This window comes from Daldinia loculata (genome assembly GCF_022478755.1).
Source record: "Daldinia loculata strain CBS 113971 unplaced genomic scaffold F4817scaffold_54, whole genome shotgun sequence".
NCBI classification, from domain to species: Eukaryota; Fungi; Ascomycota; class Sordariomycetes; order Xylariales; family Hypoxylaceae; genus Daldinia; species Daldinia loculata.
This window is the reverse complement of record NW_026054908.1, coordinates 203,621-225,978: the sequence shown is the minus strand read 5'-3', so window position 1 is coordinate 225,978 and position 22,358 is coordinate 203,621. Positions and strand designations below refer to the sequence as shown.

General features: G+C 46.6%; 8 protein-coding genes across 8 annotated transcripts; 2 read left to right on the top strand and 6 right to left on the bottom strand.

The window, feature by feature from the left end:
• Positions 1 to 1,389: 1,389 nt before the first annotated feature.
• F4817DRAFT_347578 (NAD(P)-binding protein) lies at positions 1,390 to 2,762 on the top strand. Its single transcript, XM_049304569.1, has 2 exons — positions 1,390 to 1,803; positions 1,881 to 2,762. Exons 1-2 carry the CDS (start codon positions 1,521 to 1,523, stop codon positions 2,297 to 2,299), a joined length of 702 nt encoding a protein of 233 aa, XP_049155943.1. The 5' UTR covers positions 1,390 to 1,520; the 3' UTR covers positions 2,300 to 2,762.
• Positions 2,763 to 3,600: 838 nt separating this feature from the next.
• On the bottom strand, positions 3,601 to 5,007 carry F4817DRAFT_347577 (NAD(P)-binding protein). Its single transcript, XM_049304568.1, has 2 exons — positions 4,473 to 5,007; positions 3,601 to 4,407 (listed from the first exon to the last, which is right to left on the bottom strand). Exons 1-2 carry the CDS (start codon positions 4,688 to 4,690, stop codon positions 3,825 to 3,827), a joined length of 801 nt encoding a protein of 266 aa, XP_049155942.1. The 5' UTR covers positions 4,691 to 5,007; the 3' UTR covers positions 3,601 to 3,824.
• A 1,165-nt stretch (positions 5,008 to 6,172) lies between these two features.
• Positions 6,173 to 7,263, bottom strand: F4817DRAFT_319093 (carbohydrate esterase family 1 protein; the record flags this gene model as incomplete). Its single annotated transcript, XM_049301010.1, has 4 exons — positions 6,173 to 6,381; positions 6,436 to 6,476; positions 6,543 to 6,894; positions 6,972 to 7,263. 4 exons carry the CDS (start codon positions 7,261 to 7,263, stop codon positions 6,173 to 6,175), a joined length of 894 nt encoding a protein of 297 aa, XP_049155941.1.
• Positions 7,264 to 7,636: 373 nt separating this feature from the next.
• On the bottom strand, positions 7,637 to 9,398 carry F4817DRAFT_347575 (Ecdysteroid kinase-domain-containing protein). Its single transcript, XM_049304567.1, has 2 exons — positions 8,855 to 9,398; positions 7,637 to 8,725 (listed from the first exon to the last, which is right to left on the bottom strand). Exons 1-2 carry the CDS (start codon positions 9,360 to 9,362, stop codon positions 7,896 to 7,898), a joined length of 1,338 nt encoding a protein of 445 aa, XP_049155940.1. The 5' UTR covers positions 9,363 to 9,398; the 3' UTR covers positions 7,637 to 7,895.
• Positions 9,399 to 9,464: 66 nt separating this feature from the next.
• F4817DRAFT_347572 (uncharacterized protein) lies at positions 9,465 to 11,812 on the bottom strand. Its single transcript, XM_049304566.1, has 9 exons — positions 11,697 to 11,812; positions 11,424 to 11,642; positions 11,318 to 11,364; positions 11,220 to 11,251; positions 10,976 to 11,166; positions 10,614 to 10,912; positions 10,261 to 10,563; positions 10,008 to 10,202; positions 9,465 to 9,953 (listed from the first exon to the last, which is right to left on the bottom strand). Exons 2-9 carry the CDS (start codon positions 11,593 to 11,595, stop codon positions 9,765 to 9,767), a joined length of 1,428 nt encoding a protein of 475 aa, XP_049155939.1. The 5' UTR covers positions 11,596 to 11,642; positions 11,697 to 11,812; the 3' UTR covers positions 9,465 to 9,764.
• Positions 11,813 to 11,892: 80 nt separating this feature from the next.
• On the top strand, positions 11,893 to 14,775 carry F4817DRAFT_226901 (kinase-like domain-containing protein). Its single transcript, XM_049298878.1, has 3 exons — positions 11,893 to 12,290; positions 12,350 to 14,392; positions 14,446 to 14,775. Exons 1-3 carry the CDS (start codon positions 12,226 to 12,228, stop codon positions 14,450 to 14,452), a joined length of 2,115 nt encoding a protein of 704 aa, XP_049155938.1. The 5' UTR covers positions 11,893 to 12,225; the 3' UTR covers positions 14,453 to 14,775.
• A 226-nt stretch (positions 14,776 to 15,001) lies between these two features.
• On the bottom strand, positions 15,002 to 18,210 carry F4817DRAFT_226893 (uncharacterized protein). The gene is made up of 2 exons (XM_049298877.1): positions 16,724 to 18,210; positions 15,002 to 16,654 (listed from the first exon to the last, which is right to left on the bottom strand). The coding sequence occupies exons 1-2, from the start codon at positions 17,981 to 17,983 to the stop codon at positions 15,098 to 15,100; spliced, it is 2,817 nt and encodes a 938-aa protein (XP_049155937.1). The 5' UTR covers positions 17,984 to 18,210; the 3' UTR covers positions 15,002 to 15,097.
• A 210-nt stretch (positions 18,211 to 18,420) lies between these two features.
• F4817DRAFT_347566 (glycoside hydrolase family 2 protein) lies at positions 18,421 to 21,548 on the bottom strand. The gene has a single exon (XM_049304565.1). It carries the CDS (start codon positions 21,318 to 21,320, stop codon positions 18,501 to 18,503), a length of 2,820 nt encoding a protein of 939 aa, XP_049155936.1. The 5' UTR covers positions 21,321 to 21,548; the 3' UTR covers positions 18,421 to 18,500.
• Between the last annotated feature and the right edge of the window lie 810 nt (positions 21,549 to 22,358).

The window sequence follows — 22,358 nt, the reverse complement described above, 5'->3', positions numbered from 1 at the left end:
TACGATCTAGAAGCGAAAGAGTTTTAGGGCCACTAGTATGAGAGAACAGACCGAATAAGAAATGCCAATGTTGAATGTTGATAAACAGGTATCATAAAGAGCCGTGCCCTCGCGTTGTCAAGGATCCTGGCCAATTGGAAACAAGGTATTATGATAGCTTGGACCCTTAAGACCCCGTCCAAAGGTTATCTTGTATCTTGAAGGCAAATGCCCCTAGCTATAGTTTCACTTCAACAGTAAGTCTCTCAAACTAACGTCGTTGCATTGGCTGTACGTTATAAAACTTGACATAATGGAAGTTTCCTATGATCCCGCTAGAGCCATGTGGTAAGCGAAAATCACAAAGCTGTTTTCGGAAGTTAGTAAGATTATGATACCTTATTTGATATGAGTGTATAGTATATGAGAGTGAGGTTTCATCTCAATGTGCAATGGTGTAAGAGAAAAGACATACTTTTTTCTATCTGGGAAATATTTCACTCAGCTCGACAAAAGCTATTAGATAAATGAGGCCATCATGGTATCATAGCAGCCTAAGCCCATCAGTTCAGCGTCAATCTCTTTATTCAAGGCCGTGAAACTCGCCATCCATAACCAAATCCTCAGGTCCAGTATGATACTAGTCCTCGAGTCTTTTGGTTTTCGTTAGTATTCTGTCTGTTTTCGTTCTCTTTACTCCTCAAGGTTTCAAGAAGAGGCCAGAAAGAATGTTCCCGATTGTCTTTCGACTCAGTCCTGCGCTGACGGAATTCACGCTTCCGCAGATAAAATCTGATTTTGCTGCGCAGCGTGATAGCCGTCGACCCCGAGCCACGCCGAGTCGGCCCATTACCTCCTACGCCATTAAGCAGTAGGCGGGCTTACGAGACACCGGCGCTGTATAACAACATGGAAAGTGTGAGACTGGATGGTAAAAAGGAGGTATATTTACCCGACCTAGTTCTCTAATGGATGTTGTATATTGTACTAGGGGCTCTCTGAGCTGGGGTGTCCATTTTGAAGGAACCTGTATAATAGCATGAATTCATAAATATCCATGAGCAAGTGTTGATAGTAGGTACATATGAATATTTAGCGTAGGCATCGAGCATTTCGTAATTCTTATGTCTTATGTTAGAGGACGTCTTATGTAGGCAGTTACGGTGTCGTAGTCGGAGCTGAAGCCTCGGCAGGAAATAGCGAACCCGCCTAAAATAGTACCGTCGGTAGCTGCATGTACCTATCTTTTTTTTCACTCCGGACATAGCTACCGCACCATTATCAAATGGCGTCACCGTAGCTTTCTTGTACGACGTTAGTATGTACATACCTACCTGACTTGATGAGTAATTGAATCGCGGTAGGACTATTCCCCCGAATTACCTTCTAATGCTCCGAAGTGGCTACACCTAACAGTGTAACAGTGTAACAGTGTAACAGTGTAACAGTGTAACAGTAAAGCCACTGGCGCACGTCTCTTCGCACCGCCTAAACGCCCCCAACACCATTTACCACAAACCACTTCAATCCTTTGAGCGATCATGACGTCGACAGCTGCAGTTATCGGTAGCACAGGCCTTGTAGGCTCTCACATACTGACCACTCTCCTCGGTCTCGATGACTTCAAGTCGGTTTATACCGTCTCTCGACGACACCCGAAAGCAGAGTCGCCTAAATTAGTCGCCGTTGTTGAGGCCGACACTACCAAGTGGGCAACCAATCTTTCGTCCATTACGCCCCCGCCGTCTGTAGTTTTCTCCGCCTTGGGAACGACTAGAGCTCAAGCTGGTGGCATTGCGAACCAGTGGAAAATTGACCATGATCGTAAGTTGGAACCCCTCATGCCTTTATGCGCATTCGATTATAGTAGGCGGGACTAATAAATGTTGCCAATTACGCAGTTAACATCGAACTCGCCAAAGCCGCGCACTCTGCTGGAGTCAAAACGTTCGTCTTCGTCTCGTCGGCCGGTACGCGCGGGTTCCTTGCCAGCTCCGCTCCCTACTCCAAGATGAAAGTCGGCGTCGAGGACTCGATCAAATCTCTTGCCTTCGACCAAGCGATCATCCTACGACCGGGCCTGATTCTCGGGCAGCGCGAAGTCGAGCACACGGGTGGGCCACTACTCAACACCATTGTTCGCGGCTTAGGAAAGATCACCCAAGGCGCGCAAGACTTCTTGGGTCAGGATGCAGAGGTCATCGGACGCGCTGCTGTTCGCGCTTCCGTACTGGCCGCCGAGGGCAAAGCGCCGAGCAAATATTGGGTTCTGGAGTCATCTGATATCCTCAAGCTCGGACGAGACGAGTGGAAAGCTTAAGAGGGACGCATAGGATGGTTATACCTTTTGTTTTGGGACATGGAGTCTGGCGCATGGGCGATATCTCATATCCGGGTGATGGGAAGACTAGTTTGAAGAGACAGGAAGGAAATCGGGAAATATTGCACTTATCACGAATCTTATTACAACCAGGTACATATCTGCGGCTCTGCGTACTAAATTATTACAGCCAGTTTCTTGGTAAAAGAACAATTCAATACCCTTGGCTTGTCTTACTCCTGTCGTATAAGCATCTCATTGGGTGGTAGTACGATGACCGCGGGGACTTCGATATAGTCTCCACAGTAAGGTGGAAGAGCTCTCCTTTCTTGTCATAGTGTCACTCGAGAATAGAAAACATATGAGATGCCAAGTTATGATTAACTCGATTCAATATTTCGTACATTTGTTTGATCCGTCACATACCTTAGGTACCTACATAGCGGATGATCTTATTCGATCTTGCATGAAATCTCCACTGCCATGGACTCGAAGGAATTAGTCTAGGACTTATGAGTTTTCCTTAATCATTATTATTCCAACTATGCCTATTATGTGGAAGGCGTTGGTAACAGCTAATCAGCCTACATCGTCTCTTTCAACAGGTCATGTTTCTCATTGGCGGTGACTTATTGAACTTGCAAACATCTTTGTTTGCTGTCATTGAACTAAGGAGACTAGCGTTCTAAAATCATTACAACAATCAGGAGCCATGGGCGAATAATGTATTGACTATATGGTCTTTGTCACCGAGTAGCATATTCTCTTAGTCACGCTCAGGGACTAGGGATGGATCAAAGGCATATTTTCCCTTTCTTCGTACGTGGCAGCTGCCCTCTAGGAAAAATATAAATATCCAAGTAGAGAACCGAGGACTTGACCTGAAGACTTTTCTTACCATAGCAATTATGGATACAAAAAAGACAAACAAGAGTTTCGGCAAGAGAGTCGGCAAAGCGATTAAAAGTACTATATACATCTTAATCGTGGGCTCTATTGGGTTTATAGTTTTATTTGTCATGGATTGGTAGTTAAGAAGTATCGTCATGATCTTCGGCTACTAGAGTCTTTGATAGAGCTTCCAGAAAATCCTGCTTCGGGGGGTTTCTTCAATATACATAATTCCTATCACCACTAACAACGTGCATCGGTCTTCCCGTGCTAGCAGTAGAATTCGTTGTTGCTATCGTGATGGTTGCCCTTCAGCCTTGAATTATTTGACGGCTGACTCCTTTATGAATGTAGAACTATTCTTATAGAGTTATGTGGACTAGAAGGTTCACAATTATGATAACAGCTTAGGGGTATTATATATCGTCTACTAAACTGAATATCCATTGCTAACTCACGACATTTGTCGATTCTATTGTAAAGGGGCTATTGTATCTAGGTCAAGATACGAGGAAATAGTAGCTCGACGACATGGAACCAACATCTCTACCCTGAACCTTCTATCTCTTCCGTGATACAAACTAGGGACCTCGTCGCTATAAAAACCCTAGGCTTACAGCCTCTCCTTTAATTGTCACTTCTTCCCCATAAACGTCTCTACAATCTTCTGAAACGGGACTCTCTTCGGGCCCTCAAGAATCTCAAAGCGCTCCTTAACATGGCCCACGGGAATCTCCTCATCCCCCCTAACCAAGCCCGCCCACGCCTCGTCCGTGAACTGCTCAACGGGGATACCGATGTCGCCCTGTCCGATCTTAACAAGCTCCGCCTGCTGCGAGTGCAACTCGGTCCTTACGGCCGGGGGTAAAATCTCGACGACCCGGATGTGCTGGCTGCCCTCGTCGTGGGAGAGCTGCGCGCGGATGGACCATAGCAGCGAGTGCAGCGCCGCTTTGGTCGCGCAGTAGTTGCCGCACCGCGGTAGGGGGACTAGTGCTAGCCCGGAGGTCACGGCGACTAGAGCCGCGGGTTTCGGCGCACGCGCTTGTAGGTGCGGTAGCAGGTGCGTGATTAAATACAGGTACGAAGTGTAGTTTGTGTCCAGCTCCTGTATCGTGCGGGGCAGGTCGATCTCCTTGGGCTTGGAGAAGTCCAGCGTGCGCTGGATGCCTGAGTTGAGGATCACGGCGTCGATGTCGGGGTACTTCTCGGTGATGCTATGCGCATCGGTTAGCGAGCCGGCATCAACACGGTCCCGGTCTTAGATTGGTGGGTTACTTACTCTTTAGCCCACGCCTCGATCTTGTCGAACTCGGTGATATCGAATTGCGATGCTGCGGCCTTGTTGGACCCGTACTTAGCTACAAATGCGTCGAGCCTTTCCTTCCGGCGACCGACGCCGATGACGAAGATGCCGTTGTCAATCATGCGCTCCGCTAGCGCCAGGCCGATTCCGGCTGTGGCGCCGATTAAGAGGACGTTCTTATACGGGAAGGGCATTTTCCTTTTTTATTATTGTCCAAGATAGTAGAATCTTAAGTAGTATCTTGATATCAGGAAAGCTGATCTATCTTGAGTACTGGATATCGATGACGATGATGAAGTTCTCCCAGTTACAACTAGGAATATCCCGAGACCCAGCAAAGCTATTCCCTTCTACTTTACCTACTAAGCGCACATTTGCCTGACAAGCTAAAGTGGAATAGACGCGAATGTTACCTCATATACTAGTAACTAAACGAAGCGCCTGTTCGGGAAATGCATACGGGACACACCTCCATGCCTCCTATTTCCACATGGTGTCATGGATTGCGCCTGATCTACCTAGGGTAAACCCCACAGCCAAGCTTAGAATATTAACGATCTACCCCAATGGCATTCTATATCGGCAGCTTGTATTCAACCGTCATTGGCTATGTGGTATAGCTAAGGTAGTGTAGTTCTTTAAGGTCGCTGTGCCAAGGCATCTCCCCTGTCAACCCAGGCCCATCTGAATTCGGTAGTCGAAATGCTTTCACTACGAATAAACATTGTAGGATTTGTCGATCTCAGATCTGTGTAACTCGAAATTATCACTATAAAATTATATTATAGACATTCGTTCTCGATTTATGGTTTAAGTTTAGAAATATCTGTGAGCTTGAGTCGATTTGTTTAAATCTTGACCTTTCCCGAGGAGCAAGACTGGTCAAGTCCGCTACAACCCATCCCGGGCAGTTCACAATCAATTATACGTTACCAACTCACACGAGACTCGTAAATTGAATGATGCTGACTTATGCTATTAAAGTAACAAGTCGGTATCTGTATTCATATACGTAGGTCGTTTCGTCCCAGGTTCTCGATCATGAGCCTTACTATAGTAAGGACGGTGTAGTATAAATAGAATCATAGACCACTTGGAGATATTTTGCATTAGGCTCCAAAGACACCAATAGAGCTTTAATAGCCTAATTAGAAGTACCTAATATTAAGCTTCCGGGACGTTCCTAGTTGCTCTAACCCCATGGGGAACTCACAGGAGATAAGCGCTGCTATTTGAACCTTGACTCTTATATTATATAGAAGTCTTTGACAGGGTTTCCAGTTACCCGGGCGCAATGCATCTCAGGGTTTTATAGTAGGGAGTTGTCGTCACGGCTACGTGGCGTTTGCCTTGTACGCATGTCATCGTTCTATTATCTTAACATTAGTCAATTGCCTTGGGTTCCGACTTTAGTGCCTGGTAAAATCGTCTAAGTCTTTCGAGTTTAATGCCTAGGGTGTTACATATAATATTTCGAACACTACGCAGTTGAGCTTTGAACAAAGAGTTACGAGGCAAAATAAACTTATATATACGTCTGAGTAACTAGCCTCAATATAGTACTGCGAAAAGAACAATTTTTGATCGGCTACCTGATAACCGAGCTTTCGCTATTTACAAATTGGCAAAGCCAAGTAACTTTTTGCCTTGGTCGATTGGTGACCTTTTCCCTGCCTTTACGCAATGCCGAAGAATGCGAGATCATCCTTCTGGTGAATAGGCACAGTGTGGCCAACGCCCTGGGCGCTGTACCCAACGAGCTGCGCTGTCGTGGCGGTGCCCTCGCCGTAGATGGTCTGGGTGTATCCGCTTTGGGGGGTGTTGGCGGTGTCCTTGGAGGTGGTAAGACCCAAGACGTTGGACCACTGCTTAAGCGTCTCCTGGTCTGTTTATGAAATTAGCATTTTTTCACTACGCATTTCATGGGGTTAGAACGTACAGTTGGGGTATCGGAGGGTGCTGTCAGCGGTGCCGTGCCAACTACAAAATATTGGTTAGGTCAAGTAGTCCAAAAACGTATTCTGACTTGGTTAGGGCTCTTCTTACACTAGAACTCGGGGACGAGCGCCGGTGTATCCTGGGTAGTAAGATCGCACGAGGTCACCCCATTGAGCAGCAGTCTTGGTGGTCTGTCCGTTGGCGCACTGGTTGTTCCATCCCGGGGGGTCCTGAGTGGCAGTAGAGCCGGGGACGGCGAAGCATCCGTCTGGCACACCGGAGTAGATGGATCCTGCCTTGAAAACGTCGGGATAGGCTCCGAGAAGGACGTTGGTCATCATGGCACCGGAGCTAGTTCCAGTGACATATGTCCTGTTTGCGTCTCCACCATATTTCTCTACGGCGTACTTGACCATGTTGGCAATAGTCTGACTGTCACCACCTCCATCGTGCTTTAAGGCTATACAGACTCTGTTAGGAACTTTCTTATCATAGCGACATATCGGCAGTATAGCAAGAACAGAAAGGGAGACATACTAGCATCAGAAGCGACATCGAAGCAGCCACCACCAGACTTAGAGTTGGGGTAGATCAAGATGAAACCGTACTGGTTAGCCAATGGTGCGTATTGGGACTCAGAGAAGTACCCCTGAGCTGAACCTTGGCAGTGGTGTACAGCTACGACAATGGGCGCCGGGGTCTTGAGGTTACTGGGCACGTACGAGTACATGCCCAGCCTCGTGGGAGTACCGCTGAAGTCGTAGACCTGAGTGAGGGATTGGCAGCTGCCAAGCGCAACTAAAGTTGCGAGCGTCGACAAGACCTTCATATTGCTGTTTTTTACAAGAGCCGGTATTAACTTGGATATCCTAGTAGTTTCCCTCAAAGAATCACTTAACATCTGGTGGGCGATCCTCAAGGTAAATAAACATTTTGATTCCCTTCATCCTACCTAGGCCAGTCTTGTACACGTCTCATGTGACCACTGCCATTTCCCCGGATGTCTCCTTTGCGTGTTCATCCCTTAGGCTAATCTACTAGTTAGTAAATTCATCGTGGCCTGCCTCATTCCAGATCCGGAAAGCGGATCGTTCGGCTAATCAGTAGGGTAGCATTACCCCTGCGGAGAAGTTGGGGAATAGGGACCCAAGTGGCAATCGTGACGCGTGTAAGGCCATTGATATTGAAACATGTCAAGTAAAAACGCCGCGACGTTCTAGGTCAAGCCGCTCACGCATAAATCTTCTCGGCTAAATATGAAATAGCTGCTCCCAACGTAGCGTCCCGTCCCGTCCGGGAGCCTCCAACTTGAATACTAATATTAGCTTACGAAAACAATAGACAACGCATTGTTATATTCATTTACTCCACTCGGAAATAATCTAGTCCAGCCTCCATGATTACCTATCTCATCTCATAGGATAAAGCGTTTCTTCTAGTTAGCATTGACAACGTAAATGTCTACTCAGGTCCCAAGTCCAGGCTCTCTTGAAGCCAATCTCTCCACTGTTGATCCTTCAGAATAGATCGAACTCTGGCCTCGAGCCATTCCGTGTTGCCCCAGAAACCCCACGAAGCCTGGAATCTCAGCCAATCAACTAGTGCAGTCTCCCAATGCCGAACGAATAGACTCCAGTCGTATTCCTGCTTTCTTCCTTCAGCGTCTTTGAAGTCATTGGTTAATCTCGAATGATAATATGCAAGGAGCGTTTCCTCGCCCTTACCCATCGGGAGCTTGTGGGGGATATTACTCTCGTCTATAAGTAGTTCTAGTGGAACTGAACAAGTAAATAATTTAGCTAGATCGCAGGCACCTAACCCGAGACCGACATATTGAAAATCGAACAATGCAACCTTGTGACCGGGCTCAGTCGTAAATAAATTCTCGGATTTGACGTCTCCATGGATGATGGTTTCATACTCTCGGCCACGTGGAGTTAGAAAGTTGGCCACCATCTCGGAGATGGACTGTCCGCCCGGAGTGACTGGCACGCAAAGCGTAGACCACTCCGAGTCTTCTTCGGCAAGGGTAGCATATTCTGCACGGCGAGTGGCAAGATATGTATACCCTCCATTAAGCCACAACTTCTTCCCGGAGTCATCCCCATTCCGTCGTCTCTCGGCTTCTTTGAGAGGAGGGTACAAGTATTCTCGCAGATTTCCGGGCACTAATTTCCGACTAGCTCCGTGAAAACTAGAGAGCCAATCTATTGCAGCATAGACCTGCTTCTCATTGAGTTCTGACCTTTTCTCTCCGGCAATAGGAAATTTAGGTCTTAGGTCAGACATGACTATAAAAAGAATGAGTTAACTTTCATTTATGTTAGAAATCACAAGGCGCATCTAGAAGCTCATTTAACGGGGATTGTAGTGGAGACAACTTATAGAAAGCTGCAGATAAGTAAAAGTGTATTGCGTACTTGTTGCTGTTAGACCTTGGAGCATCTCAGCGCCAGGTTTCCCATGAGACTCTAGTGTCGTAGTAACACAGTGAGCCACGGCGGTGCCCTCCTCTAATAACGGGGCGACGGAGCTGTAAAAGTATTGCTCAACTCCATAGCTCATTAGTTTTCGTAAATGGCCTTCATCTTCGAAATCCGGATTTTCCTGCGGGGGCGCGATGTATTTTAGGATTAGAGGAAATACTTCTTCGCTCTTCTTAGTATTAGGAATATTAGGACCGCATATCCTACGAAGTTCGGCTGCAGCTTCTTCACTAATAGCTCGAGCTTTGACCTCGTAGATGTATCCGTACCCTGCCCATAATGTTTGCATTTTCCTACACGAGACTAATTCAAGAGAGTGCCATGATAGCATGATGGTAGCCACGCGCTCGGGCTTAATTTGATTCTGAACAACATAGCGCATGACTATGGCTATGACTATGGATATGGCGGTGGCTGTGATTTTGAAAGCTGAGAAACGCATTGGCTTTTAGAGTAAATACGGATTTATAAGTCTGATGATAGAGTTGTCGGTGAACTCAGATTTGGAAGACCCGTAAATATCGACTGCGGTTCTTTTCTTGACGGGCCGTTAATATTTCTAACAGCTGCTGACTGGCGTGCAAGCCACCTTAACCCCCTTTTTACGTCTCTTTAGCTAGGTACACATTATATTGATTGGAATACGGATTCAATATATTATTAATATGGTACGTATCATAAATAAGGAATCCTCATGCCAGATTAAGAAGACTTAAACTACCTAGGCATCTAGGAAAGATTATAGTCATGTCAAAAACCATTCCCTTGGACCTATTCAATTTGACTACCAGGTAGGTGCCTTTTATAATATAACATCCTCACTCATGGTTTATGCGTCCTTAGTCTAGGACCATAACCATTTTGCTTTGAAATGCGGTAACCCACCCATCCAAAAAATTAGGCCTATAGTTGCTATCGTGAGCGGTGCTGGGATCGCTATAGCTAACCAAGCTTCTTGTACAAGCACTATACTAAGAGCTTTGCCTGGGGTGTCTGTCTCTCGAGTCTGGACAAGATTGGAGCCAAAGAAAGCCTGTAAAATTAGTTTCTGCACGTCCTTTCCGATGTTTCCAGTGCGTGAACCTACCAGCACAATACTCGTAGGCAGGTAAAGGGTTGTCATAATAGTCAAAGCCTTGAGTAGCCTAGAATCCTTTGCAGATTGCTTTAGTACTTGGGCAATCTGGTCGTTTGAGCTCGCCTGTTCTCCAGACAACTGAGTCAACAGGTGTGTTTGAATGCGCATGGTTTCATCGTGACGGAAATCCAGAATTTTCCCAAGCTATTGAACAGTTAATGGTTTCTCATTCGGTCATATATCCCTAGAGAAGGCATCTTACAAGTCGAAGTGCCCCTTCTGAACGCTGAAGAATTGCTTCTAGGGTCCGCTCATAGCCAACAAGCTCCTCCTCGAGAGCCTCCAATTCACGCAAAGGTGTAAGTTCCAAAGATATGTTGGATTGTACAGCAACGTGTCTACAACGGTTTTGACATCCACGCGCTATGCTAATATTGGAACCCAATACCCCCTTAGCTGTTATGATATCCTGGCGGTAGCGCTCTAAGCGCTGACAGTCGGAGAAGCTCACTGAGAAATCTACTTTGGACTCTATTCCTACTTTCGAGTGATAGGCCTTGTTTTGCTGGATGAACTCTTAGTTATATGTCCGTAGAAAATGAGATGAAAGCATACCAGTTCTTCGCACGTAGATTGGATATAATCAATATAATCTAGCCACGTTCGGGAGGCCGTGAAAAGAATGGACCCATGCAAATAGAGCGAGTGTGTATCTGGATGTCGTTCTTTTTTCGAAATTTCTTTTTGGGCTAATTCTAGTAGCTCTTCGATTTGAGGAGATGGCTGTATCAGCATCCAAGTCGAGGTTGGCGCTCCCGGTTCTGTCTTTTGGTAGATCCCTGTATGTCTAAGCGACCAAGGACGGCCCTGGGCTCGGCCATTCTGTTGGAAAAACCTAGCAATATAACAGAATTCTATCCTAGTAGTCAGCAAAGAAAAATGGTAGGTAGATCGTAGTTGTTCAGGGGTGTCTATACCATCGGCCGTTGATGCCCCACCACGGCGCCAGCGGTATCCAGAGACCACCCGACAATGGTCATCTTCTCGGTACCCAAATGTCCTAATGAAGTCGACAAAATATGAATGCGGTTTTAGTAGATCAAAAATGGTCTCAAACGCGGTTGCGGTTATAGAAAGACGACTCCATGTATTGTATTGACGGATAATGCTAAATTGCGTGAGTAATAATTCAGGTTGGCGTAGAGGCGCTCATAATCTTACATGAATAGCTCACCCTCATGCTGTGCTAGATCCTATATTATTCAAATGATCTTAGTCATGTAATATGGGATGAATACGATTTCTAAAAGTATACTAACTGGAATATTAATGGACGACGTTACTCCAGAAATCGGAGCTCGTGAAACTGGCCGTATCTTGTTAGCGGGAGTACTGAATGATATATAGAACCGATTACTTAGGTACGTTTGAGGCCTTGGCTGAACTTGATAAATTCAAGTTTATTCTCATCTTTCTTTTCGAAAAGCCAGTCCGTTTCGTTGAACAGTCTCAGACGATCAAGATTACCATTATCAGGAAAAGCCGAGCCTTGCCACTTTGTAGATAGGAGGTCGGCCTCAGGTACTGTCGCTGGCATGACTGAGACGTGAAAGTTATACGTCCGATTCGGAACGAATTGTTGGACTACTCGACTTAGCTATATAGTCTTGCTTTGTCGTGATGCATTGAACAGCCTACCTGCCTACGTCCACCTTATAGCACAACCTGGGCGTCAGTTTCCGATAAATAGAGGCTTCAGAGCCTGCATGATGGAGTATACATGTGAGGTAGGAGTTGCATAAAGTAGATACCTAGGTACGTAGTATTTGGAGATAATAAAAGGAGGTACTTGGAGAAATTATTACTTTGTACATTTATTTGATTTTTTGATTGGATAGATTTTGGTGAACTAAGCGCTAAGATATCGGGCGTCCTGGTGCATATAAGCCTGACTCTGAAGGGATCTCCTCAAGGACCGACACCCCTTCCCCAATATCTGTCTTAGTATACTTATCAGCCTTGACCCTTGCCTGCTTGCTCCCATTATCCCGTTCAGCTCTACATCAGCTTCCATGGACAGCAACTCAGTGATAGAAATTCTGAACCGCAGATATGTAGATAGGAAGAAGCTGGATGAGGTTTTGAGCCGGCTATTCGAACAAGGCACATATCAAATCTACGTAAGCAAATTACGGACCCCCTCCTCTCAGACCTTGCCTAACGCGACATGTTATTAAGTCAATCGACAACGGAGCGTCTTTACAACTTATTATCCCTAGAAAACTCCGCTTGGTAAGACTAAGAAGACAAGCCTAGGTAGTTATCCAACGTTCGCTGAATCATTATTCTAGTCAGAGAAAGAGGAGTTCCGACAATCGCCTCCGGCCGAGTATTAAAACGATGACTAGCCCACGTCTTTCGAGAGAAATTTTCATCGACATAAAACGGGAGGTAGAAGCATCCAAGGCGATTGGTGGTTCGGCACACTTTGTCCCAAGCAAAAAGTTTCACGATGCTATTACGCAAATATCGAAAAGTCGAGGCTACGATCTTGTGAGGGACATGATCGCAGCAACCTATCGGGACAATAATTTCTTGGTGGGACGGCAGCAACTAGAAGACATAATAATCCCGGGCGGCTTGAAAGTGTATATTGCCTTCATATTAGCGGACGAGGAAAAACTACTACCTAGATTGGTAGCCTCTGGCCAAGGCCAATGGAAAGATGATATAATATTTTCTCTCACCCGCCATGCGGACGTAATGGTCCCTTTGACAGAAGTTCGACGGCGTATTCTTACCGAGAAACTACGGCTTCTCAGTGCTCCAGTCCTAAAAGAGAATACCTTCGGACATTTTCACTCCTCGCAACCCCTTCCGTTCCTCACAGTAGCAGCCGTCAGAGATCGTGGCCAAAATAGCGTCACAAGCGTGGTCACGGTACCATATGAGCACATTGAATTTTCTACAGAAAATAGTCTCAAAGCCCTCATTGAGCAGACCCAAGAGTCAGGGAAATGTGAGTCTTACTACAACAAGCCGATAAAACGCGTCAAGCTTGTCCGTAAGGAGATGGAATATAGCAAGACCGTAGAGATGGAGCTTAAAACACTAAGGGGCCTGCCAAAACATGATAGCCTGCTTAGATTATTCTATTCCTACGGAACATACGAAGACGATCCTGAGACCTTGAAAACACTATACCTCCTATTTCCTTACTACGACATGACACTCGAAAGGCTTCTGAGGAGCGAGCTACTTGAGGAATGGGATGCAATTGACCTTATCAGTGCATATCACGGGCTCGTCGATGGACTTGCAATATTCAGCGAGACCAAGTCGCCGAATCCGGAATCAGTTGTACCAGGCGTTGGTACACATAACGACATTAAGCCTACGAACATTATGGTGGATACAGAGGCGAAGAAGCTAGTTTTGATCGATTTCGGCGAAGCTACAATAAAACCTATCACTACTAGTATTAAAGATCACCCATCTGAGTTTAGCAACTCATACTTAGCTCCAGAAGCTCTGTTGTCTTGCACGCGTTCTAATGGGCCCAAAAGGGATGTTTGGGCCATAGGTTGCATATTCGCTGAGATCATCGTGTGTTTGGGCTCCCCTGGCAGGGCACAGCAAGCCCTGAATTCTTTCAGAAATAATCGAAAACCGCCGAAAGGGAGTTACGATCTATTTTTCCATTTCCCAGACCAGAACGACCATCGCAAGCTTCATCCTCATGTTGACTCTACCTTTACGGATTTGTTAGGCGAGTCTTCGACCACTGCGCTTATTAGAAGCTGCATACCAATCGCCCGGAAACTCCTTGAGGTTGACCCAAACGAGAGACCCGACGCGAAGAAAGCCGCAGAGTTGCTTCAAGAGCTAGTATCGCAGACCAGTAATAATGACATAGCAGACGAATGCGGGAAGTCCGTGAATGTAAGACCCAGGCCAATTCCTGATAAAGCAGGGCCAGGAGAACAACCAAAGTGCAGTACATTTAATGAGCATTCCGGTACTTCCCCGGCGAGACATGACGCGTTGGACAAGAATATACCACTTCATATATTAGAGTCGGTTAAGAAACAGGCAACCATTCTAGAGCGGCGCGCTGGCGAAGGCCGGAACTTAGGATCCAGGCCGACTTTCTTCTCCGGACGGGCAAAAGCATTATGGAAACTGTCACGGAACTACTGTATATCCAAATGGGCATCTATGCCTTCCTCGAGTTTGATCCTATTCTACAACGATTCAGGTGATCGTGGGTCTGACTTGGCCGAAATCATGTCCATCGTCGCGGCGCGTATTCTGAAGGATGCTGAGTATCAAAAGCTTGAACATTACGCTACCTATTTCTTCTGCGACAGCGCGGACGGTGTAGTCACAGACAAGTGTGCCTCCATAGCCTCCACGCTCTTGGTGCAATTGCTGAATCAATGCGGAGATTCTAGCCGGTCAAGCGAGGTCGCAGAAGCTATCGACTCGGGCGAAACCGCTAGAATTATGAGCGTTTTTACCGATATATACAGTAGGTTACCCAAGTCAAAGGTCATTGTTATCGTTTTAGACAGGTTAGGCCGGGGTAGCAGGAGTAGAGATGGGGAACTAGTCGCTGGTCAGACCGCGGACATGGTACGTTCGCTAGTCAAGCTGGTCCGCGACAATATCGAGTATGGTTCCAGTAGTGCTCCGATAAAACTGTTTTTGAGTATTCCTTTTGCAAAATGGTGTAAGAAGGTGAGAGAAGGATGGGGTATTAACGCGGTGGAGATAGTCCATAATGTGCAGTCGTCGAATGACGATAGATTCGGACTTAAGGAAACATTTTGGCAAAACAGCCCTCTACCTTGGATGGATGAGACTAAGCACCAAGGGAGGAGCAATGTAGCTACAGCACCTAGTTAGATAAAGTCTGATCGGTCGGTTGAAATAGCTTTCATCCAGTGTACCTAGTTACCTGCCTGTCTATCCATTCAAAATAGGGGTCGAACATAGCTGGAAGGGCCACAAAGTATGAACCATCGCTTGAGTTTCTCCTCTCATCCTCCCCCTTCCTATTCGAAGCTAGATTCACCATCCACATCACTCTCCGACGATTAATAGTCAAAATACGCTTCGGTAGCCTCACCATCGACGTATTTCACTTCTTCATCTGGAGGACAATCGGTGGAGTTTGAATTGTCCGGGTCGTGAGAGTTACGCAACCCTTTGGCGAAGGCCTGGCTCCTAGCGAGAATCTCATCAAAATGTTCTGTTTTAATGAAAATCTCATCTTTATCCTCGATGGTGTAAGAAGCATCCTTAATCCTTGGGATACGACTCTCCAGACTCTTGATTTTGTTCTTCAAGCTGTCAAATTTGGTCCGATCTCCCTCTGACTTCCTTAGATCCCTCTTCAGTTTCCTTAGTCTGCTTTCAATCTCGTCGACATTATTTTTTCCTTCTTTCAGCTTTTCGTCAAGTCTGTCAAGGACTGCGAGGGCTGTGGCCTCCCTAAAAGCAAACTGAATACGGCGCCCGCTCCACCAAGGTTGTGCTCCCTGTTCCCCAGACCCTAGAATTGCACCGTTATAGTGGCGTTCCCACCAGGTGTGAACTTCTTGTTGAATCTTTACTTTTGGCTTCCTCGACCCACGCTCAGCAACTAGTTGCTGACATTTTTCCTCTGTACAGTATGTTGCCCATACTTTCTTCGCTGCCGCAAAATTCAAGTGCGGGTAGAACAGTTGAAGGTGGATTCTCTGAGCAACTGCATCGTCAAAGTCAAGGCTCCGGTTACTCGTTAAGATCATAATTCCAGGGTACCATTCAAGTTGGCGAAGGAAAGCGCCGACAATAGCATTCCTCTCGAACGTATCACTACCTCGCTTAGCCAGATATGTATCGGCCTCGTCAAGCAAAATCACACAACCCCATCTCTGTCCCCGATCCAGAATTTCGGCCAGGTGTGTCTCGATCTGACTAACAGTACTACCTAGCTCCCCACTTGTAATGCGGTACAAAGGCCGTTCCGTGAATGCCGCGAGAGCTTCAGCGGTAAAGGTCTTTCCAATTCCCGAAGGTCCTTGTAAGTGTATAATAACGCCTGCCCCTTTACCTGGAACGCTGTCACTCTGGACAGATGTGTCCCTGGCTCTGAGGTGACTTCTCACCGTAGCGAGCAATGCTCTCTTATATCCCACCGGCAGTTGTAGCTCGGTCCAAAGGCTGCTATCGAAGATGGCGTCCTGCATTGCAGAAATCTCGAAGTTTACCCATTTTCGCGATGATAATACGAATCCTTTGACAATTCTAGGGAAGAGCATGTAGTTCTCTCTGCTCACTTCTACACCGGCGGGGGGGTTTCTCAGAGTATCCAACAACGGCGGTCGTATGTTTTCTAGGCGGCTTTTGAAGATCTCGTATTCTAGTGAGTTGTCGTCATGAATCGTATCCGAGACACTAAAATCACGGCATTCAGCAGAAATGCGTGAAGGGAGCTCTTCTACCTCTCGAGCATCACCTTCATAAATGAATAGCGAGGTTGAGGAATGTGAGCGGATAACATTCATAAAATTTGGGATTTTTTCCAATTCTTTTTCGCTGAGGCCAAGCGACAGTCCAGGAGCTTCCAATCCTGCCTGAGACTGATCAATGATTATGTCCGATCGATACTTAGTATTTGGTTAGCTTTCAAATGTATACAGTGTTGCGTATAAAAACGCCAAGTTGTATTAACCTACCTCCGCCTTTCTTGACTTCTCATCAACTCCAATCCCCTTCAAGTGCTTGACTTCGCCTGCCATCAACCTAGAATAACATTCACCTTCCTTGGCTAAACGCACGATCCAATCGTCACGCGTCGTCTCTGGGTGAAAATCTCTACTAGGCTGACAATATTCATATGGGAAGATCTGTAGTTCATGGATATGTCGCTCACCCTCCCAGCGAGGCATCGTGAAGCAACTATCCTCAATGACTATTTTCTTCCCATCCGTGTCAAGGCAAAATCCACGGACATAAAAGGAAGATTCTCTTCCCTTCGACATTCCCTTGGGGAGACTTGTCAAAAGGTGCGGGTCAGTGGTTACGGGCTCGTTGTCGTTGAGTAGTTCCCTTCCACCTCCATACTGTGTAACTCTCCAAAGTCGGTGTATATCAGGAAAGGCCTCATCTGGCTCCCTCACGTAACAAACGTCGCCGAGGTCGAATAGGAGCCATAGGTGCTCGAATAGTAGCGTGGTGCGCTGGTGATTCCGGAGCTCATATCGAATTCCGTACAGGGGGCTCAAATGCTCTTGAAATAGCGTCTTCAATAGTGCAATCTGAGTCTCTTGGTTTCCATATCGACTAGAAGGCCCGTCGGAGTTTTCTAGGAAAGCAAGAATTTCTTCATAGTGCCGTATGAATAACTTGAACGGGTAAAGAAACACTAGCGACACTATTGATGGATCTGAGGCATCTGAGTATGCCTTTGGGCTGAAGGCTGTGTTTGTGATGTTTTTCAGAACTTCTAGCATGTATGGACACCGTATTCTGATACGACTAGGTAAAACGGCGGTGCTAATTTGGCCGCTGCTGATGGGTGCGCCACCGACAAGTCGACTAACGCCTCTTGACAACTGGCGCGAACTCTGTAGCACTTCGATGTAATACACAGAGTCCCTCCTGTTAAAGAACTCTTCCGCTGTGCTACATACGTTGATGAATGGTATGGGATCTGATAGCAACTCGGGAGAAAACTTATTGAGATTCTGCTGAATCGTGGAAGGGGTTCGAGATATCGCTGGCGGTCTTGCCGAAGCTTCTTGGTCTCCATGGCCTAGCTGATCCCCCGTTAGGGGATAATTCTCGGTGCGTTTGGCAAGCTCATTAAATTGATTCTCAAGTCGCTGTACCTGGCTGCGAAGATCATATTCCGGTCGACGGCGGAGACCAATTTCGGTCTCTCTCTCAATCCTCAAGGATCTGTTCAATAGGATTTCGGGCCAATCTGTCATCATTCTCTGGTATATACCTACCTACCTAGGTACCTAGGTATAGCCTAATGTAAAGATGCGAAAAATATTGAACAAGGCTGAAAGGTTTAGGCTTAGTAGACCTTGGGTTAGATCTTTGTTCTATAGAAAAATGTAAGCATGTAATTTGGAGGGGTAGGTACATACGCCCGTATGCCCGAATGCCCGAGTTTACGAGTGTTATTATGTTAGACAACCTGATAAAGTTGCCATTCAATTAAAGGTACTAGTTGACTACCTGAATGGCCGTTATGGATTATATGAGAATTTATCAACGGTTAATTATACTCTAGGTACCCCCTTAAAACACAACGAGAATATTACATATTCAAAATAGATCTTATCAGGACAGTCCTCTTTATAAGACAGCAATGTAGATTATATTTAGAACACTATATTTACGTTTAAAGATATAGTTAATACTCTCTTATTAGAAGAATTAAAATATTACCTGCTTACTGTCACTCTACTTCCTACCCCTACCCCTATTTCCCTCTACCCCTTACGGCAAGGTATTATCCCAAATACTACCAACACAAACTCTACTCTCCCACCCTGCCTTCTGCCCGTTATCGCTAATGACGCTGTATCCAATGCGCTTCTCCTCGCCCTTCCTCAGCAGGAATCCGTTGTGATCGAAAGCGACGATGACGTCGTCGGCGTCCTTGTCTCCCACGCTGACCCAAGTCCAGATGCTAGTTCCCTTGTCGGCTCGGACCACGAACTCTTTAGCGCTACTGTCGTACTCGACGCTTACGCCTGGATCAACTAGAGCAGCTGAAGCCAACGGCGTAGGAGTGTAGTAGTTAGTATGCGTGAAAGTCTTCGTGGCCTCACTGTTCGGCGGGGTTCCTGTAGCCGTTAAGTTGGCCACTAACACGGCCTTGCTAGCATCGAACGAAGAGTCCGATTTCAACTTGTTTATGTCCACTCGTGCTAGCAGCGTGGTGTTGAGCGGCCCGATAGTGAATTCCACGTCTCCCGCCTTGATATCAGCTGTATCAACATCGAGAACGCTGCCATCCCAACCTACCCAACTAAGACTTGCCTTGCCCTTCGTCTCTTGCCAGAGGTCACTCACTGCGTAAACTTCAAGGATGCCGGTGGTTACGTTCCAAAGGTTCGCGACGATGACAGATTGGTAGATGTCCTTGGCGGTATTGTGCAGGATCTTCCATCGGCCCTCGTACTCAATGCTCGACCATGTCGGCGCCTGCCAGATGTCCTGGAGCTGCCAGTACAAGCTTCCAAGCTGCCGCTCGGGCCGTCCGGAACCGATACGGTAGAATTCGATCTGGCTCTTGTAGAAGTCGGCTTGGTAGATCTGCGTCGAGTGACACCAGGCGGAGAAATTGGCAATGGGATCCGTCTTCATTGGCGTGGGATAGTATGTCTCCACACCGTTGGTCATTTGGATCATACCTTCGCTCGCCCTCTCGAAATCACTAGTGTTAAGCCCACGGGGAGGTTGGTGGTGGTTCCGGAGCACGATGGTCGAGCTGTTGTACCATAGGTCCTCTTCATCCACAGCATTCTTCCACGAGTTGATACTAGGCATACTGGTGAACCCGAATTCAGTTGAGAATCGACCAACCGGATAAGTTGATACGTTAAATCCCTGCCAGATATCGTAGTTATAGTAGTCTGTATCTCCGTAGATGTGTCCGGGCGTAGCGTTCAAATATCGCTCGACAATCGGCCTCGGGTTGCTGTGATTGAGAGACAAATATCCGTTGTTCGTGCTGCTCGACATATAGCTAATACTACGGGTGTTTCCAAAGACAGCAGGGACCAACGTGTCTAAGAATAACATCTCAAAGTCGTGCGTGTAGTGATCAAGCTCATCTGGTGCAATTATTTGGAGAATTAGAATCATCAAGAGCATGATCTCGTTATTGCCGGCCCAGAGAGCTAGCGAAGGGTGGTGGTTAACGCGACGGACATTGTACACGGCCTCCACGCGAGCGTTTTCAAGGAAATCCGGGTCAACGGGGTAAAGAGCATCGCCATACTGGAACTCAGACCAGAGGAGGATGCCCATCTCGTCTGCAAGGTCGTATATGAAATCAGGTAGATATGCGCCGCCAGCCCAGACACGAAGCATGTTCATATTTCCAGCGACCACCGCATTAAACATTGTCCGGATCTTCTCTGGAGTTACTCGGGGCCAAAAGGTATCTGGCGGGATGAAGTTGCTACCCTTGGCGTAGAATGTTTGGCCGTTAACCTCGAAATGCCAGTGGGTACCTGGGGCTACTCCTTGGGCTATCTCCTCGTCCGTAACTTCACCCATGTTCATAACGATCGTTCTAAATCCGGAGCGTTTAACTACTGAGGCTAGAGTCTTGCCCGACTCAGATACTACATCGACAGTAATATTGTAAAGGTTCTGCGTTCCCAGTCCGTTCGGCCACCATAACTTGTAGTCCTTAGCGTCTAGAACAACATTGCCAGTAATCACGTCTCCATGATTCTCCACGTCTGTCAGGTCACCGCTGCTAACCTCCTTTTGAGTAGCGAGGTCGAAGATTTTGTAGTTCATGGTCGCCCCTTGCGGTACGGTACCGATTACATCAATGCTGGCGTTCAAGACCCAATTGGCATTCTGGTCAGGGGGAAGAAGGTTCAACTGGCCCTCACGATAGAGATCGAATATCGAGTTGCGAACGTGGACCTCCTCCTTTTGAAGTTGCACAATCCACGCCTTCTGCCAGATACCTGCCGGAGCGAACGCTGGGCCCCAATCCCAGCCGAAATCCGACTGCTCCTTTCGGATAAACTGGCGGTTCCCGAATTCAAACTCAATCTCAAGGCCAATAGGAAGACCCTCGGGCCAAGTAGGAGCCCCAGGTAGAGCAGCAAGCTCATTGGCGATTCTGGGAGCACTACCAAATTCAACAAGAAGCTCAGGAGAATCAGAACTACAGCCGGACAAAATATCGGTGACATCGAAGAAGTATTGGCGGAACTGATTATTTGTGTTCGCAACAGATTTGGAGCAGAGGCTAATGTTTGCAAATGTATCGAGACCGTTAAACAACAAGAAAGTGGTTAGGCCTCCCTCTTTCGATAGTCCAGAGACTTGAGCAGTGTAGTTCCAGTCGGCCATGGCGACCCATCGTAGGTCGAAGTCGTTCAGCCCATGGTATGGATCATCTATGATGTTTGCGGCAAACAGGTCCAAGTGAGTCTGCGAAGGGACTTTACCAGGAACTGAGATATCCTTTTCGTCGTTCGTAAGCGTCCAATCTACGTCGGACAAGTCGACGATGTTCGCAGCGGCAGCCACAGCTGCCGACGCGATGAGGTGGGCGAAACGCATTTCGTCCGGTGTCGTGTTCAGAACGAGCTAAGCAGTTGGCAATGAGCTCTGAGAACATAAGCCATAACTGTAGGAAAACGCTTAAGCAGCATGACCTTTATATACCCTCCAACCGAGGCTCGAATCCCACAATCCTGTCAAGACGGGCTCGGGAATCATAACGGGGAGCATGGACGTTCACTCCGCCACACGGATGACGAGTGTCATTGGTTCGAATGCTAAGATGATGTAAATACGATACAGCGTCAGCAACGATTGTTTGGATCCGCGGTTCCAACCCGCATATTGACAACTTGAGATCCCCACATCGCTTAGACGTGCGATAAATTAAGGCAACTTTACATGATAAAGAGTAACTAGGTAGTTGATAGATATGTATAAATGTTCATAGGTATAATTGAATCAACCCATAGTAGTTATTGATATAACTAAAAGAATACATGACTTGATAGTTTATCTCAAAATTCGTATAATAATCCTAGCCAAAAGGAGGATTCGATCAAGGGTATGGGCCCATAACTACCCGACCTGGAGTCCTGGACCACCAATCTAGGTACTTAATATTATGTATTTTATACGTAGTTCCGACGTCCATTTGCCCAAGAATCTCTACCGATGTCTCTACTTTGTCTGTATCGTGATTTCTAGTTCCGAAAGTGTATGTAAATAAACTACGGTCGAAGCTTTGTTGAATCTCATTGGCTGAGGACCGAGGTTGCCGAACCACCCCGTGGCGGAGCACTTACCAACGTCTCCTTAAATCTCAACTCATCAACCCTAAGAGTACGATCGCACCGATGAAATATTAAACGATGCTACATGGGAAGAATAGCATGGTGACCGTCGATAACTAAGCGGGAGCAGAGACATTTAAATTATGAAGATAGAAGCCAGAACAATTTTCATATTGGTTATACTTCGTACATGATCTAGTATTAAACAATCCATAGATATTCTAATACTATAACTTAAACTTCACTCCAGTATTGATATTACATTTCCCATCCCCAACATAATCTCGGCCAAATGCCGTCTCTA

Coding starts and splice junctions, on each gene's coding strand:
- F4817DRAFT_226893 (XM_049298877.1), bottom strand. CDS start 17,983: ATGATGACAGATTGGCCCGAAATCCTATTGAACAGATCCTTGAGGATT. Junction 16,655..16,723: donor AGAAGTCAAGAAAGGCGGAG/GTAGGTTAATAC, acceptor CCAAATACTAAG/TATCGATCGGACATAATCAT.
- F4817DRAFT_347578 (XM_049304569.1), top strand. CDS start 1,521: ATGACGTCGACAGCTGCAGTTATCGGTAGCACAGGCCTTGTAGGCTCT. Junction 1,804..1,880: donor GTGGAAAATTGACCATGATC/GTAAGTTGGAAC, acceptor CCAATTACGCAG/TTAACATCGAACTCGCCAAA.
- F4817DRAFT_347572 (XM_049304566.1), bottom strand. CDS start 11,595: ATGCCAGCGACAGTACCTGAGGCCGACCTCCTATCTACAAAGTGGCAA. Junction 10,913..10,975: donor TGGGGCATCAACGGCCGATG/GTATAGACACCC, acceptor CTACTAGGATAG/AATTCTGTTATATTGCTAGG. Junction 9,954..10,007: donor TGCCTACGAGTATTGTGCTG/GTAGGTTCACGC, acceptor CTAATTTTACAG/GCTTTCTTTGGCTCCAATCT.
- F4817DRAFT_226901 (XM_049298878.1), top strand. CDS start 12,226: ATGTTATTAAGTCAATCGACAACGGAGCGTCTTTACAACTTATTATCC. Junction 12,291..12,349: donor TCCCTAGAAAACTCCGCTTG/GTAAGACTAAGA, acceptor TCATTATTCTAG/TCAGAGAAAGAGGAGTTCCG.
- F4817DRAFT_347566 (XM_049304565.1), bottom strand. CDS start 21,320: ATGCGTTTCGCCCACCTCATCGCGTCGGCAGCTGTGGCTGCCGCTGCG.
- F4817DRAFT_347577 (XM_049304568.1), bottom strand. CDS start 4,690: ATGCCCTTCCCGTATAAGAACGTCCTCTTAATCGGCGCCACAGCCGGA. Junction 4,408..4,472: donor ATCGAGGCGTGGGCTAAAGA/GTAAGTAACCCA, acceptor CGATGCGCATAG/CATCACCGAGAAGTACCCCG.
- F4817DRAFT_347575 (XM_049304567.1), bottom strand. CDS start 9,362: ATGCGTTTCTCAGCTTTCAAAATCACAGCCACCGCCATATCCATAGTC. Junction 8,726..8,854: donor CCAAGGTCTAACAGCAACAA/GTACGCAATACA, acceptor TTCTTTTTATAG/TCATGTCTGACCTAAGACCT.